General features: G+C 42.8%; 1 protein-coding gene across 1 annotated transcript in view; it reads right to left on the reverse strand.

The window, feature by feature from the left end:
* Positions 1-18,502, reverse strand: part of LOC136740197 (inactive phospholipase C-like protein 2) — a 99,864-nt gene extending 81,362 nt beyond the window's left edge. The window contains exon 1 of the mRNA XM_066698420.1: positions 17,671-18,502. Within this exon, the coding sequence (XP_066554517.1) occupies positions 17,671-17,982 (312 nt within the window). The 5' untranslated portion in view covers positions 17,983-18,502. The remainder of the gene's footprint in view (positions 1-17,670) is intronic.
* Between the last annotated feature and the right edge of the window lie 422 nt (positions 18,503-18,924).

Here is an 18,924-nt window from a genome sequence, read left to right on the forward strand (position 1 = left end):
AGCATTAGGGGAGAGTGCCCTGCAGATATTAGGCCTGTCTGTATCAAAGTGAATGTAGTCCAATGCATGACATAAACATTTGATAAACTGCTTTGTAATCGGATTGGGCCCCAGTGATCCCTTAATCTAATTGCACCTCTTTATCTGTTAATCTAATTGACCACAATCCAAGATTAACCCTCTCTCTGTGTTTCTCTCGTGCACTAGGGGGCTGTACCTGGCACTTGTTACTGCAGTTTTGTAATGTTTGCGACATGCTTTGATAATGCTCGGCAGGGTTGGTGTTTGCAACTAACTGCTGTTGACTCAAATGGAATTAAAGCGTTCTCTGTGGGAATTTGGCAGAAAAGTTGTTGGTAAATCTTGATTTGTTGCCACCAAGCTTTTCTTAGTTTGGTTTGTTTTTTTAAATATTCCTGAGTAAAATCTTTTGGCAACAAACATGACAAGACAATTAATGACACTGTTGAGAAGCACAGACGTTCTTGTATTACAGCTGTTCCGAATTTAAAATGTTATGACTACATATTGTGTCCCATTAATTCATGTATAAATGGATCAGATTTAGCTTGCTTTTTTGGGTTGTTTTCTGGAGTGGATCATATTATGAGAAAGAGAAAGATGTAATGTACAACTTCAGAACTGAGGAATAAAATGTGGATTTGGTACAGTACAGCACATAACCTTTAATGAATGCAATCATCAGGGCTCATTGTATACATGGTGACATCACTCCCCTGGGAACTCCGGAGTGTATAGGCTAAAGTAGGATTGATAATTTTGAGTGTTATACTGCTCCAGTAACAATTTAAAGTACTCAAAGCTAATGCCAGACAATATTACACTCCATACACTACCCAAACAAAAAGAAAAATCCTATATTTAATTGCTGGCTTTACACACAATCAAATAATATGTTAAATGTCCTGTTCAGTATTTAACTTAAGTCATTACACCTACCATAAACTCGCCACACTCACCAAGTACCAGACCACAACTGCTGCTGGACAGAGGTGGCAATGCTAGGTGAACTGCAGCACTAGGTGCTCTTGGAAAGAGCCCACCTGCTGTCAATCAGGTAACTGTAGCACTAAAAGAACACTGGTTTTGTCGCTGGTGTGGGTACGTGCAGGTGCAAATCCAAGATACCGACCACGTTACACATGGTGGTTAACACAAGAGGTTAAAGCGATGTCCATGCTTATGGCCCCTAGCACACAAGTCTGTAACTTCACCCCAGAAAGCAGCATTGCAACGGGGACAGAAAGACTGCGTCCCCTGGGTATTCAGTTAACAATGTATTTCTCTGTGCTGCAACAAAGAACAGCATTCTCTGGAAGAGAGTGATGGAAATTATTAACCTCCTCTCTCTCTCTCTCTCTCTCTCTCTCTCTCTCTCTCTCTCTCTCTCTCTCTCTCTCTCTCTCTCAATTCCAGCTAAACGTTTCATGCTGCCATTTCTGAAAAGGTTTTTCGTTCAGCTGCCATAAATCCTAAAGCATAATTACCCTTAATTAAAAAGCCCGGACACAACCCAAGATGTGAATGCTAATGGGAGGATTCACAGGCCCGGGAGAAGAACAAGTTAGTATTCCAACAGAACTTCCAGAGGCCGGCGGATACAATGAGTCTCTTTACGGCCTCCTTCTCCAGATCTGTCACAGGCCCAGGCTAACACTGCCAACACTGGCTGACAAAGCAGGGCTGTTTTAAGGAGAATGAAAGCAGCTTTGGTGGGGGGAGAAATCAAAACTAAAAACTTTCAGGCATTTACAGAAGGCGAACAAAGTCTTCACACCAACTTTCACTTGAGAACGATTTAAGCTCAAACCTCTTGTTTTTCCAGCAGATCACTTCATGTTCTATTCGGAAAAAAAGTAGAGATACAAACACCAACAGAACTAGTTGTTGCAAAAGCAAGAAGGCCTGTGCTATTTCACTTTCACTCTGCCATGCACACTGTAACAACCCGAACTAGAATGGTTAATTCACCACAGGCAACTTCAGTTGACTAAATAAGTGCTTAGTGGATCACAGGCTGCTATAAATGAAAGCAGCAAGATGGATTGAAGGATTTTTCCTCAGTCCTCAGTGCTCACCTTCCACATGTTTGGATATGGATATGGATCATGGTCTGGCTTATTCTCCCTGGTTTCTTCTGCCAAAATTAAATAATGTCAACTAATTAATTTGTGTTGCAGACAATATAAATGTAAAAACTACTTTAATTCTGTCTTCAAGAATGATGGTGCATATAATAGAATGCTTTCCCTGCCCCGCCACATATGTTTGTAGAAAAAAAATATTGCTATATTGTGATTTCAAATCTCTGAATAATTATTCCAGGCATTTGTTAGCTTTTTTAATACCCTCTGAGAGTTATGGATTTTCGCCTGGGAGAGGAATAACTCGATAACAGTGCAAGGACAATGAGTTTGTATTAATTCGTTTTGTTAAGAAACGGGACTTTGAATTGCATTTCATCTGGTTTTCCCTGCTGGCATGATAATAAAATATGGGAATTAATTGGTTTGGTAGGCTCTTACTCCCGACACAGGACTGACAAGTGTATCACACTAACCGGCTAGTACAGCCCAGCTGAACACCAAACAGAGGGGGGTATGTTGAAATGAATCCGCTTCAGAGCTTCTCCGCATTTTAAAATGACAGACTTCTTACAAAAATAAGTGATTTAAAAAAAAAAAAAAAAAAAATACACTGCCTCTGAAATGGCATCCGTGCTTTTTAACTTGATACAACAGCAACCCTTTACTTTGATGTTGGAGTTCAGATGGGATGTTTGTCTGCATTTATCTGCGGTTTGTTTGTTTGCTTGCTTGCCTCTCCGTCCTTTGTTTAAGGATTTCAAATGCCATGTTTCAGTGAAGTGCTGCCATTTGTCTTCGTGGGGACCTGAGGAGGAGGTAGGGTACTCACTTTTTTGTTTGTTTGTTTGTGTGTTTGTTTTGGGGGGAGAACAGTGTAGGAGGCCACTTCACCTGAGTGAGCGCTCTCAGACAAAGGGCCCTCAGCTGTAAATGGCAGCACGTTCCCTGCGGCTGTCACCCCTCACAGAACAATGCTTATGCAAACAGAATGGCCCCTCCAGCGCCATTCAAGCACCTTTTCACATTTTCTAGAGAAATCCCCTAACAACATATTCCTGTGCTGGAGCACAAGGTATTCAGATATGTAGAGAAAGCAAATTATGTTTTTTAAATCCTTAAAGATATGTGAATGTATACGTTAAAAAAGGGAAAAACTACAAATATGGTTTTGTTTTGAACATTCCTCTGTTACAGTAACTCTATATAGTGTTCCAATATAATGCAAGCACCTTTATTTCATTGTATGTTGTACTGTATATGTTTGTACTGCATATACCACAAAACAACAAAAGGGATTTTTCACTCATATAAATACCCTTGGTAAAATGTATAATTCAACTTCAATATCATGGTTATGATAAATTGGGTGGCATTTGCGACCTCTTAAACCTAAATATTGTCCCTCAGCCTTATTTTAAATTACTATTACTACTATAAATTAACACACAAACTCATATTGCATCAGACTGAATGGTCAGACTTTAGTTTTGTATTGCCCTCCACAAGGGCTTGCTAGCATGTGGGTTCTTCAATCAATTCAAATCTCATTAAAAGGAGCAAAGGTACAGAATAAAGCTGCAACAATTATTCAAAGTATTTGAATAATAAAATTAGTCAAGTTTTCACTAGACTTTCAAAATGGTGGAAGGTAAACAAGCAACAAGTTACTCTGCATGAAAACATAAAACATAAAAGCTCCATAGTCTGGAATTACATCAAAAAAGCCATTAAAAAACAGTGTCTTGTTTACTCTGTAAGAAAGAGCTGTTTTTTCAAAACAGTACAAGTTCAATTTGAGCACAAATGTAGGCTACTGTCTGTGAGCATGTTTTCATGCAATGAAATTAAATTGGTTTTATAAATGTATTTATTGGATATTTTGAAAGTTATCATTTATATTAAATGGTTTCTCTCTTTATACTGTTTTATGTGGATATGCTGATTTTTGCACAGCAATTTGAGATGCTCTAAACATTGGCATATTCTTGTCCAAGTGCTTTTTAATGGAAAAGAAAAACAAATCAAGACCTATTTTACTACTGTGCATTTTTCAACAAATAGCCTAGTTCCTATTCTGATCAAAAAAAGATGGGGCTACGATGAGTATAAAATTATTAAAAGCTTAAATGATGCTGTATCTTGATTATTTGAATAAGAATTAAAAACAAAAATCATATTGGATCGAAAGTTGCAGCTCTAGGAAAGAATTCCATTTCTTGTATGGATTTGTAGGTGTGCCTGAGTGTCCGCGTTGAGGCATTAATTGCTTTCTTTCCAGATATTAAAGAAAACAAATGTGATACATGGAGATGGGAGATGTACTCTGGCCCTCTATGTGGCCCTGATCATTCTGCAGTCATTTTGCATCAATGGAAGGAAAGCACGCGTGTCACTGGACGTTCAAAGGAATGGCTGACCTGTACCACTCTCAGTGCTCATATTTCGATTAACATCCTTGTTAAAACCAATAGGTTGTTGCACAGGGAGTTGTTAACAGACAAGCTTATATAAAGTCCAGAAAACATTAGCCTGCTTCACTTTGAATGGTTCCTTTAACTGCTAATTTCATTTCCCCCTTTTGAAGCCAAAATAGAAGTAACAAATGTTTCAACCTCATTGTGTTTTTTTTCTCCCCAGAAGACAGCAATTATTTGTTTCCTATAACTGTGGAACTATCGAGTTTGAGAAGTTATTTAGAACAATAGTCTGGCCATGTTGATAATTTTCACATCCATTTCTACAATAAGCATGTACAAAAATTATCCTACTATATTTAAAGGAGCAGTTTAAAAATTTAATAAAATTAAAAGTTTAATATGTTCTCTTATCTAAGATGTTCTCCCATGCTTTCAATATCAGTCTTCCACATGACTGTCTCCGACCGGACCTGTACGACAGAGCAGCCTCCTTAGTTTTGTGCCTGATGTTTAATCAGTTTTATAATCTCTATAGCAAAGCACCTAATTTTAGCAGGGCTCTATATGTGCTCAGTCACTGGTGATGTAGCAATTATAGGCCACAAATGGAGGAAGATTCAGTCTAAATTTAACCTTCATTTATCTGGACCCTCCCTTCCTCTAGAACAGTCTTGCAGTTTATTTACTCCTTGTCCTAACTAATAGCATCTTTCATCACTGGACACGATGCAATTGACCCACTCCAGTCTGGTTTCTGCCCTGGTCACTCTGTGGAAAAAGTTTCTCCTCTCTGTCACTCTCTCTCCACTTTTTGCTTACATAGTAAGCTCTTATCTGTCCCATTTCTTCTCAACCTCTCAGCCACCTACACATAACACAGTTACCCTGTCCATTTTGTTCTTTGATCCCTCAGATTTTGGAGTCTCAGGCATGGCTCTCGCCTGGTTCTCCCATCTCCCTGCAACTCTCTTCAAGCGTGCCTTCTCTCAGATTTTCACTATCTATACCCACCGTGTCGGTTCTGTGATTTCCTCTCATCGGTTCTCCTGTGAATTCAATTCTAATGAAGCCCAGATCTTCCTCTCTTATCCCTCCTTCGATTCTTCCCTTTCCTGAGTGGATTTACATCTATTCTAGAGGCAGTTTAGAGGAGAGCAACCAGACTTATTCCAGGTAGGGAATGTCCTACTGAGAGACTGAGGGAACTGAACCTTTTCACCCTGGAACAGAGGAGACTACATGGGGACTTGATTCAAGTCTTCAAAATCATGAAAGGCATCGACCACATCAAACCAGAGGAGCTTTTCCAGATCAGCAGGATCACACGCACCCAGGGACACAAATGGAAATTGGGCTTCAAGGCATTCAAGAAAGAAAACAGGAGACCCTTCTTCACACAGACAGTCGTCACAATCTGGAACAAACTCCCCAGCGATGTGGTTGAAGCTGAAAATTTGGGAACATTTAAAAACAGACTGGAAAGGATCCTTGGATCACTTAGTTATTAATGGACACCAAACGAGCACGATGGGTCGAATGGCCTCCTCTCGTTTGTAAACTTTCTTATGTTCTTATGTTCTTAAATCTGACCTCCCTGTCCCTTCTTCCGTTCCCTTGACTGAACCTTCCATCTCCGTGCCCCTGGACTCCACCAACAACCCTGGAGCTACCCTTAATCCCTCTCTTCACTACTCCCAGCATGCATCTTCCCTGGTAGTGTCCAGTGTCTAGTCACTCCCTATACCCCCCTTTCCCTCTCAGTTTCTCCTCTACAGGTTGATGAGTGAGGTGTCCACCTGCCTGGAGTCTTTCTTTCTTTCTCCTCTCTCGCCCCTCAGTGGAGGAATGAGCTGCCTGGGAGCTACACAGTCTCTCGCCACCTTCTTAAGACACATCTGTTTAGATGACACCTACAGACTGTCCTAATCTTCTCTTAATCCTATTCCTTGCCATGTGTGGATTCATTCTTATAGTGGTTCCCCATGTAATAATGCAGTTCATTACAAGTTAGTGTTTGTGAAACCACATAAGTTGCCTTAGATAAAATCATTTGCTAAATACACGTTATTCACAACAACAACAACATATAGACTCATCATGGTGAGGTAAAAAGGTATCCGGTTTAAATTACTGCCTGGAACAAGTCAACCCCTCCAACAAGGCCTGTGAAAAGCACAGCCACCTTCCACATCAAAGTGGCTGCAGTCATTTGCTCGGCGCTACTTTTCCCAGTCTCCTCGTGAAACAAATAGATAATGGAATAATGCCTTTCGCCAGTCACTGGGTGCCACAACCCTTCACTCTTGTATCGAGTAAGGGCCTTACGAAGCTCTCCTCATTAGCTCAGCACTAATCCAGTTACTGATGGGACCCATCTGCTACAGAGGACTCTGGGCCGGTGGATCAGTAGTGGGAAAGATTCAGCCAATTCATCTTTGGGCAGCGGGCAATGAGAGTGATCAGTACACTAAATATAGCCAGCTTGGTTAGTAATTATCTTATCTGCCACAAGGGGTATATATAGCATAGGACAGATGCCACACACACGCACACAAACAAATGTAGGCGGCACAGTGGCCTCTAACCCAGGAATGCAACGGGAACACTGCGTCACAACACCATCAGGCCTTGCCTTAGTCAGCTTTAGGTGAATGTCAAGGGCTCTTTAGCTTGGTTCCCATCACTGACATCAAAAAGGATAACAACACTGGACTTGCATAAACTTTTCTCTTTAAATAGCTCTTTAAAACTCTTTCACACACTTAAAAAAGGGCAATCATCCATCCAGCCAGGCCCACATCCTCCCAAGTCCATCAGTTCTGGCCTCCTCTGGGAAATGCATCCAGTTCGTATCACGTTACCCATTCATAAAGAGAGTCCCCGCTCTGATCTGAGCTAGAGAGATATCAAACTTTACACAAGTTCAATGGAAATGGGTTTGACAGAACACACATGATAAATCCTGGCTATTTATTTATTTATCTAAAGAAATATATATTATATATATATATATATATATATATATATATATATATATATATATATATAATTTAAAAGACAGGTCCATGGATAATTTAATATGGAATTCATCAGAAACCTAAAATAACAACATCAGTAAAGTCAACACTGTTTCCCTGTCATCCCCATCTCCCTATCATTAGCAATAAGTAATTAAGATCCCCATGCATAATGCATGCTAAAGGTACTTTTAGAAAATTACCAGACCAAGGTAAATGGATCCGACTCTATAGTACAATCACGCACGCATGTGTAAAAGGATACGAAACAGTGCTTAAAAGGTGACTCTGCCCTACAATCACATTAGCAAACTGCTTACAAAAAAAAGTGTCAGCTAACAAACTTAAAGCTCCCACCAAACGCATCCTTTTTGACATTGTCCTACCTACATCTTAACTCTCACCACGACCATATCATAGAACATGTGCACTTTGAAGACAATGTAAGCCTGTGCAGGTCTGTAGTACAGCTCTTCCTATGCAGCAAATACTACAGCCTCGGCTTAATGGACTAAATTAAAACCCATCTTTGTTCAGAGAGCAGCCCACACTAACAGGTGAAGTAGCCTGGGCAAAGATTCTCCGGAGTTGTGCGGACACCAGCTGCTACAGGCCTCCGTTCATTAAAAGCTGCAAGACACGTGTGCTCCAGAAGGACTAGGCAGAGGTTAATGGAGTTTTGGTAGTTTGTTGCCATTTTTAAATCAACCTTATTTCTACAAAGGTTATTCCTTGCAGAGGGGGGTGGTGTTATTCATATACGGCAAGAAGCAGCAAACACAAGGTCACCCTTTCCCAGATCTGTCATGTAACTCCTTGTCATGCAACTGTATTAGCCACAGGCTCTTACTGACTTACTGTGCATCCCTAATACTGGGTTCAGAGAGGCCGTGTGCTCTGTTGTTATTTACTGAACCTGAGGAGTGCCCTATAACAATGCATCTCAAACTTGTCTGGATCTGCCGATTTTCCTTTTGTATTACCTTCTGCAAGTTATTGGTTATTTAACTATTGAAGCCCCAAACTGACAGACAAGCTTAATGAAGAACAGGATTCATCTCATGTGAATTGCTTTTTTTGGGTCTAATATCCTTCCTCAGTTAAACTAAATCTGCCATAGTTCCTGCCAGCTGAGTCTATGGAACCATCTGTAAACTGGCTTAGAATACCAGGCTTGTATTGTAAATCCTGCCAATTCAAAACAATTTAGTTTAACCTCAGACCCTCACCAGGTCACACCTCTGATCTTAAGTCAAAGAAGAAAATTTAATTCAAAGATTCAGTCTGGTTATCATTTCCATTGCACATTTTTCTTCATAGCTTCCTGAAGTTAACCCTTAACCTACTGAACACACCCACCAAAATACTCACAGATGGGCTTATTACACTGCCTGCAACTCAAGGTTAAGGACATCTCGGGTGGCTCTGAGATGCACAAGTCTATCCTCAATTCTTTTGTATGAAGGGGAAAATCGTAAGCGTCAGGCAAGTAACCCAGACACGATCACTTTGATCACGTTCACAGAGTAACACAACTCTCCAGTAACACATTACCTGGGAAGAAGGACAATGCAAACCAACAACAAAGATTTCTTCAATAGGTGGACATATCAAAGAAATACTACACACCAAAAATCGGAGGGAAATCATTGCATTATCACTTAGCAACTGATGGAAATAGCAGCCCGGCCATCTGCTCTTCTGCAAGTCTGCATAAGTGTTCAGCTTGCCTGCATGCCTGAGGTGACTGCAGAGTGACATTGGTAAATACCCTGGTATCAGATTTGCACAGGCAGGAAGCCTGCACTCCGCAAAGTTTAAGCTGTGTTTCTTGTTGTTGTTTTTCTCTTCTATCAAGACTCATTCTTGGTTCTCCCCACAGTTACCACCCCAAGCTGTAAGAGAAGACACTCTCTCTGTCTCTACCTCTCTCTCTCTCTCTCTCACCTGTATTTCCTTCAGTCCTTCAATTTATTTGTCTTTCTCCATTTCTCACATACCCATCAACCTCCTGTTTCTTAAGGACAACCATAGGCACTTATGTCACAAATCTCATCCCCAATCCCACTTGCGCAGTCATTTCACCTGCTGCAACTCACAGCTACGAAGGTTAATCTGCTTGCATGTTAGCCCATGAGAGCAGGAATAGCAGTGTTACATGAATGCAGGAAGAAGGGCAGGCATAATTGAAGATCAATGTCATCTCCGCCCCTTGATGATCATCCCCGCCCCTTGATGATCATCCCCAGCCCTATGCAACAAGTCATTAATACCAGCATACTTCCAACTCCACACACTCCTGTCATGTTCTCCAGTAGATGCATCTGAAATAAGAGCACTTGACATGGTCTGCTTTTGCTTGTCATTTAAATTCTCAGCCATAAGATCTTTACAATTCTTGTCCTCAAATGGCATCACTGTCTGTTTGGATGGCTTTTGTTTTCACACTTACTGTGTTTTTCTACTCCACTGCTGCTTACAAATTGGCTTTTGTTTCATGTAAATGCTTTGTATTTTGGCCTTCGGCTCTGGTTTTTTGCTAGCTTCACATAGTTTTTGTTCTGGTAATTGCTTCAAACTTATTTGTACCTTGTATTTCTCCTACAACTCATCTGCTATGTCAAATAATAATGTGCTCTGCAGTGTGAGATGGTGCCCACCAGGAGAAAGCAGCCTTATAATAAAAACCATGAAAGTGCTGCAAGGTTTCTTGGGGATACTGCATTATTGCTGCTTAATTCTTTTTTTTGCATGCTAATGAAGGAATCCAGCAAGTAAAGCAGATAAAAAAAGACTTCCTGAAATACAGGGTGCTTATAAAGTCAGCTGCCCTATTTAGAAACAAAACAAAACGTGGAGAGTGAAAATGAACAATGAACCTGGGTACCCATACAAATGGACAGGGTCACATCATATTGCCTTTACATTGGCATCTTGCAACTGTGTACCGAGCCCTCCCACACATGCAAGCCAGGATGGACGCATGCTGTTGTCACACGGAGCTGGCCTCTGGAGTGTGCGGTCACTGTCCATGGGAAAAACGCTCCCCATTGACCCATTGGGATGCGGATCAAATTTCACCATCAACTTGAATGGACCAACTGACTTTTATGAGCACCCTGTAACAAAGTGAACAAATACAATCAGATGGAACACCCCACTGCACGAAGAACCACCACTGAAAGCAGGAAGTCGTACTCTGCCTTCTCACCGCTCAGCTTTCTCTCACTGCAGCCTGTTTCAGGAACCCATCCATCTGGCTACTGTCAGTTTAGACCAGAACTAGTGATCACTGCGCCCAGGGAATAACAAAACTGCAAACACAATCATAGCTGAATCTGATACATCTGACTTGGGATGGGAGTCTTGTCTGCTACCAGTCTTCAACAGGGATTTGCAGCCGATCGCAACACCAAATCTACTTATTGCAAGAGCAGAGGCTCTCTTATCACCAGCATTGTAACTGAGAGGACAGAGCTTGGTAGGGGGGGAGAATGATATGAAGCAGGATACATTTATATAGTACTTAACAGAAGAACTTCCTTTTATCCATTTATGGAAATATTATAGCATAATTGATCAAGTCCGGTTGCTTTCTGATGCTATTCAATAAGGAGTTATAGGTTATAAAAGTTTGCCAACTATAACCTCTTATCCTCTGGACAGAGCTATTTCACATGGCCCACTGCAGTAAAAAAGATATCAAGCAGTTTTTGTTTCATTCTCAGTTCTGCTACATGTTTCCTATTTCAGTCTACTGTCATCCTATCATTCTCTTTCACTGTAGTCACTGTACTGTATTCTGCTTCACGGTATAAGGAGTCCTACAGTTTTGTCCTGATTTCATCAAAACCATTCACAGCCTGTAACTTTTACAAGAAGTGACTTTGTACATTGCCTTGGAAGCTTATAGTGCAGATGTGTTTTAGAATTCAAGTCAGCTGGGTTAAAAGCATCCACCAAACAATGATAATATTTATCATCCTAATTAATGATAACAGTGATAATCATTATCATAGCAATCCTGACGATATGTGGCTTCAGAGGCACTCCAGGCCTTCACTGCAGAAGACCGGGAGGTCAACAACTGTACAGCGTCGCAGCCGTAATCTGATCAGAGCCCTGAAGTTAACTGGGGAACAGCAGCGGCCAGCTCACAGTGGGGGCCCTGGTCTGTGGCTGATGGTCTGATTCAAGATAGCACAGCTATGCCCGCGGGTGGGGGGGGGGGGCCGTGCTCACACAGGTACTTATCCACACAACACAAGGGGAGAAGTTCGGGGAACATCCGCCTGCGCACTGGAGTAGAGAAATCAAAGTTTGAGAGGAATCAAAGGACGAGCGATGGTCGCACACTGAAGAGGGGAGGTGAGGAGGAATATGTTAATTGCCACAGCTGCACAAAAGCTAATGCTGATGAGAATTAAAAAAGGGAAAAAAAAGGAAAAAACACCCAATTCGGATGAAACAGAATATCTGAGTTATCCCAAGGGGGAATCATTGTTTCAAACACAGAAGGACAAACTGAGTTTTCACCCCTTGCACACAGACATTATCCAACTAAGAGCAGCGAGACTGACAAAACATAGGGCCGGACTATCAGCCCAACAGTGGCAAAATTACAGTACATATTATTAATGTAGGTTGGTGGTTCAAAAAGGAACATTAAAAATAAAAGTTAAATGATGCTACAGTTAAATACAGAAGAGTGGTAAAATCAAATTGTAGAAAACGATCAAATTTAAAGAGTTATATAGAGGAGAAAAATGCAATAAGAGAGGCAGCAATACAGCAATATGAGATTCAGGACTATAAAATGTAATAAAAGGCAATTTTGCAGATAGAAGCATTCTGGATCTACATGCCATACAGAAAACACACATTGAAATAAATCATTTGGATGTTGAAATGGACATCTCCTCATAAAAAAATAAAAATAAAATCCATATTGAATTATTTAATGAAGACTTAAGTATTTATCTATATATGAGGACAGGAAGCTATCAAAAAAATTAAACTGGGGTGACCCTGCAATCCCAATATTGAGTGAATGGTATTGTATGTTTCCAGAGAGGTTCTTGGTCATTTTAAAAGCTCAGGTGCCTTAAACTGCATTCAAATGGGGGCACTGTTCTTTAATGAGACAGCTGTTTGTGGACAGCAAGAGAGATTTTCCAAGATGGAGCCATTTGCATTGCACAGATGGCTAAAGATGCAAATACTTTCCCTTATCTGCATTGGTCTCTGTCTCTTTTTTATTGCCCCCCCCCCCCCATCACATTTGCCTATTTCAGATTACCTGGAAATGAATACAATCATACATCTTGCAATTTAGAGGCACAGGGTTGCTTCACTCTTCAGACTCATTAGGAAAGAAGATCATTGCAGATTCCAGTCTAATCAGACTCACTGGAGTGAATTAGCACAGAGCTCATGGGCTCATTGTCTTTCTACAGAATAAGCAGTTTGCTGATTGGCCAATTAAGACATCAGGCACCAAATAAACAGACCCAACTGGCCAGTGTAACTCACAGTGTATGAGCAATGCCAATTGGCTGATCAGCCTCATTGTGCTTGGTGAGCTCAGTGTTGAAGGGCTGATTTGACTCATTAAAGTGAGGCAGAAAGTATGTGTGGATGCTGGTCAGATTCATTATGGTAGAGGAATGCACAGATGACTGACTGTTCAGATACATTACAGTGAATCACTGTGGGGATAATAAGCTCATCAGATAACAGATTGTCAAGCCCAGGAAACAAGGAACAGCTGTCCCACTGAAGCCCATCCAATGACTACAGAGTCAGGACTGCTGTGAACACACTGGGACCCATACATCTTCCATACAGGGATTGAATCTAACATGTTGGTTATTGGCAGGGATCTGCTGCCTGTAGTGTAGAAAGCAAATTTTTGACCAAGGGTGGGTGTGAGATTGTGGGTTATATCTTTTCAGAAATTAAAAGGGAGTGGGCAGGGGCACACCCAAAATTCACACATTAAAGTCTAATTTTCTTGTTTTGTCTTAAGACTACCATTTTGTTTCGAACGGCTATGTTTTTGATAAGATTCTGATAACAGCACACAGCCCATATCAATAACGCGACTGACATTCTGCTCTCTGTATATCTGAGTCCACATAAGAAAACTTGACCCAGTCCTATGCAGAATCTGTCCAGCCTGCATAACTCCACTTCATCAGTTGCGATCAATAGAATATTTCTCCCCCTCCCCCTTTTCCAGTGCTTTAGCTGACAACACAGGCAGGATTCAAAGTGTTGATCCTGTTCAGAATGCTGCTAAACAAACTCCAATGAACCACATTAGTTTCTGTTACAGTGGATTAAGGCCAGAATACTGTATAGTTTTGTGGCTTGGATAAATAAATTCTGCTATTCGAGGCTGAGTGGGTCCTTAAGAACAGTTACTTAAATGAGGTAAGGAGCAACAACAAAAAAAAGCAACAACAAAAAAACAGATTTATGGCAGTTTTCATGGTCAACTTTGTCAGCAATCTGCTTTAGCTCTGCCCCAAAAACTCTTGGCTGGAACTCTCTCTCTGATCAATCTCCACACACGCAACAGACACATAGTTTGTTGGTAGGCGAACAAGAACTCTCAAGCCTTGGCTCCCTGGCGAAGAAGTGTAAATGTTCCAGCCTAGGCTCTTGCACCAGAGATTACGTAACAAACACACACAAAAAAAAAAAAAACCTCAAGAAAACTCTGTAGCACTCCGGCCTGCATCACATCAGCATCAGGAGCGCAGAGGACACACAGCTGTCTGAGAATTGCGTTACATAACTCCAACGCAAACTCAGCTGCAGCCACAATCGTTTGGGAGATGCCACGAAAAACCTGGCAGAAACAGAGCAGCGATCGGTAACAAAACACACCTGAGCCCCACGGCCAGTCACTATCTTTTTCCAGCACACATCACTTAACCTAATGTCTGACCTTGAACTCTAAAATCTGCATTGCAGATGTAGTTATGCCATTAAGGTGGAAATCTAGATGGAGAAAGATGCCCTAGATATGCTGAGGTTTATGTAAGCCTGAAAAGAACAGCCTGCTGCATGGGAGTGGCGCGCTATACAACAGGGATTAGGCTGTGATTCAAGACAAGACCACTTGTGGTAGATGTGGTCTTGCATGCAGCATGAAAAATGTGTCACTGCTGGGTCACAAACGGTCTCTGCAATCACTTACCCACCTTGCCAAACAGTTCAATATCCACCAGTAAGAGTAACTGGACAAGGCTCTCTCTGCCAAGTAATGTACCTGCCAACAGTCATGTGTATTTTTTTTTGGTGTGTTTTGTGTTGACAACACTGATTCCACTTCAATTGAAGTCCCGAGTATCTGCTCACCAGGCCGCAAAGCTGGCAGGACAGACTGTTGCAGGGAGAATAGCATGGACAGCATATCATGACTCCTGATTGGCATTGGATTGGATTGGTGAAATAACAACAGACCACGTTCTCTCGCTGCACTTCAAACAGCATTCTTTGAACTGCACTGCAGAGGACACGAATGCCAGGGCAGAGCCTGCACCCCATTGGATACATTGAGAAACGCTGCGTTTTGGGATTTTTCTGCAGTCTCAAGATTTATTTTAGATTATGTTCACATCACTAAAAATCTTGGGATCCACCTCCAATTTTCATCCATTGTACCACAGCTGCCTAAATGCATACGTCGCCTGGCATGAAACTCAGTGGCACAATGGTGGCCTCTAGCACATTCTGACATGTTGTGATAATAAACAGAACTGAATGGTGCTTATTTGCTGGGAATGGGGTTTGCTCTAACCAATCAACTAAAAAGCGTGCATGGCTGTGGAGAAAATGGCTTTGAAAAATATGATGGAGATAAAAGGGGGGGGAGGGGGAATGAAATACAAATGGAAAAACTAATTTAATCTGGGCATCTACATTATTATATATTTTTTTCAGGGCATTAATGTGATATTTTTATTTGTCTGTTGCATCTGGACACTAGCATGTTTCCACCCCACGCTCTAATCATATCTGTCTAGGGATGCATACATGATTTCATATGCATGCTATTCATTATTACAAAGAGCATTAACCTACTGAGGCAGGAAATCCCTTGGTATTGTCAATCCCTAGGTATTTCCTGGGCGATGTTGGAGGAAATTAATGAGCATGGTCTGTGCTTTCTTGTTTAACCCTTTAACCAAACAGACGTACATAACAGAGATGGGGGTGGTGAAGAAATCCAGGAGAAAGCCTAATTACTTTCCATTATAAGCAAATAAGACTTTCATTTGAGCAGCGCTTTGATCCCGTTCAAGGCTGAGGAGGTTGCAGCTCTTGTATGGATAGCAGTAATGAAGCTAAAGAGACATATTTCATCTTCTATCTTCACAGATCTGTCAACGCCAACTGACTCAAGTTAGAGAAAAACCAACAAGAACACAGACGCCTTCAACCAAAAAGACTAGGGGTGCACTATCCATCAACTGCTGCTAATGCATGGTGCGGACAGGACTGCGGTTTCACAGCTCATTCGGGGAGGCCGGAGAATAAGAAGACTCAGACACTGCCTGAGGGCGAGGCATAGCGAGTCAAGCACCGGGAACCCTGTGGCAATACGCTCTCAACAACCACTGCACGACTCATATCACAAGCCTGGAAAGTCAAATAAATTCACCGAACACCAACTCTCTCCATGCTCCCCTTAGACAATGTGCGTCAATGCCCGGCCTGGCCCCACTCCTGCCATCCAGATAGGGGTGCCAGATTGCAACAGCACTTCCTGCCACTGCCTCTGAAGACTCCACTAGCTTACAAGACACCAGATGTCCAGGAACTCACCTCATCTAAATGCCAGTAAGGGTGAGCTTTTGCTCCCAAACTCATTAGACAAACAGACCCCCCTCTGTTCTACAGTTCAGACACTGTCCCCTAGTGCCCCGCAGCAGACACACTCTTAGCAGGAGGTGGCTCTGTCAGTGCCCGTTACCTTCACCCCCTCCAAACCCTGACAAAAGTCTCTCTAATTTTCAGGTACCAGGATTCCCTGCGATCTCTTCTTCTACAAACAGTCGGCAGACTGGATTCAATCCATCTACAGACTAGTGTCCATACAAAATAACAGCACCCCACAACTGGTGACAGGGACAGATTACTCAGCACCTGGCTCCTCTACAGTGGCTGCCCAGCAAGGCTTTGAACCACATTAAAAAGACTGGCTTCTGATGGGATTAGCCCTCCAACATCACTCATTGTGGCCGACCCTCCAGGTCCCTTAAGGAACAGCCCAGATGCTCTCTGTCTGTTCATAACTTGGATGCTTTTACAGTTCAACTGCTCAATCACCAGTATCACTGACAGCTCCGCTTTGATAGAGTGGGTCTACAAATCCCCCTAGAGGGAAATATACAATGGTTTCTTTCTGAAGGTCACATAGGGTATTTCATCTCAAATTGTCTTCCAGCACAATTCTGCCTGCATCCACTCAGAAGGGGTTGTCTCGCTGTTTGACAAGTTCGCACATTAAGTTTTTGCGAGTGTTAATTCTGCTTTGTGGATGTTGTTAAATGAGTAACAGTTAAAAAACACACACGCATTCCAGAAGTGCGGGGTTCATTGTTACAGTTGCCTTGTCAGACGTGACGAGCCATGCGGGGCGCAACGTAACGTCGGAGTTAGAGCTTCTAAATATAGCAGCGCGGTGTCTATTCTGGCGGCTGCAGCTGTGCGACGCTTCCCAGATAAACGTGACACAGATGGTGCTTATTTCTGCCCGTTTCACAAAAACACTTTCACCATATACAATCATTTGTGGATCCAGGCTGTGGCACGAAGACCACGGGCAAAGCCTGTCAAAACACAAACAGCAATGCGAACAAAACTTTAACACGATGAACGGAGTGAAAAAGAACAACACACTGGTGGTCGCACGGGCAGTTCTGCGCCGATCTGCGCGGCTCCACCAATGGGATCGCTGGGATTGTGCAGATCTGTGCAGATCTGTGCAGATCTGTGCGGCCAACACAGTTCCTCGCTCCATCCGAGCCGGGCTGAGGGGGGTGTTGTTTGGCAAATGTCATGCGTGTCGCTGTCGTTTTCTCCTTGGCGTTGAATAAAAAAAGCAAGACTCACCTTCATAATGCTGCAAGGGGGGTTCGCTCCGGGCGGGTTGCGCTCGGCCGAGCTGTCTCTGCTACTGCAGCCGGTCCTGGGACTCCCATGCTCTCTGTACCTCCCATTAGTGAAGACGACCTCGGCTCCCACCACCGGCTGTGCAGTCACCGCCGCGACGTCCAGGAACGCCCGGGTGCCGGAGCTGGCCGGGGGCTGCGCGGCGTCGCTGATGTTCAGCTCCGATAACTCCTCCACGACGGCGAGCGGAGCAATCACCGGGATTAGCAAAGGTCCCGATCCAGCGCCGGTAGCATGTACCTCCGCCATCATCCCAACATCACCAAAGCACACACATCATCATGCATTGGCTGCAGCACACGCTATTAGTCTTCCTGCGGCGCTTTAATTATGTTTTAAGAAAACATGTACACATATTTGAAATAATAAAACGTAACAATGTAATCCAGCGAAGTGTGCCTGTGAAAAAGGATGCGCGCACTGGTCCAACTCTCGCCGGTCGCAGTGGGCGCACACTGTCCTGAGGGGCTGCGGGCAGCGATGCAGTTTCAATACTGTTTCACGGCCGGGATGCAAATCCTCGTTTCGCTGTCGCCGGCGACCAGCTCATTTTTCGGTCCTCATCCCGCTGTGAGGCTGCAGGTCTGTGCGCCGCGACGCAGCCGGCTGCTGTGGGTGTCAGGGCGAGGAGCCGCACAAGTACTTCCTCAGTCCCACACGTGTTTCCCCGGGATGCGGCTATTTACAACTCCTTCCCGCCGCCCCTCTCTCTCTCTCTCTCTCTCTCTCTCTCTCTCTCTCTCTCTCTCTCTCTCTCTCTCTCTCTCTCTCTCTCTCTCTCTCTCTCTGAGGTACTGGAGAGCAGCGGATCCTTCACACGGGACAGTACAGCAACACTGCATTGTTTCACACAGTGTCGCCTGCCATTCAACACAGCGAGGAAGTGTGTAATGTCAGTGAATGAGCAAGAATAACTACGACAACAGATCTGAAAACTGACTAGGAAACATCTGCTATTTCTTCCAGTTGATTTCACACTATACACTGTTAAAACTGTACCAAATATAATGACACTGATGTATTTATTCAATGTAAATGTGCGTCTGTGTGTGTATATCATTTCTGAACGCATGCACTTCACTTCTCGGTACATAATAAATGCAGGTACAGTCTTAATAATTAAACAGGATACATGCAGAGCGAGTGCACAGCTTTACATAGCTGGGTCACTACTGACACCTGGAGTGAACTGAT

This window comes from Amia ocellicauda, chromosome 3, assembly GCF_036373705.1.
Source record: "Amia ocellicauda isolate fAmiCal2 chromosome 3, fAmiCal2.hap1, whole genome shotgun sequence".
Lineage (NCBI taxonomy): Eukaryota > Metazoa > Chordata > Actinopteri > Amiiformes > Amiidae > Amia > Amia ocellicauda.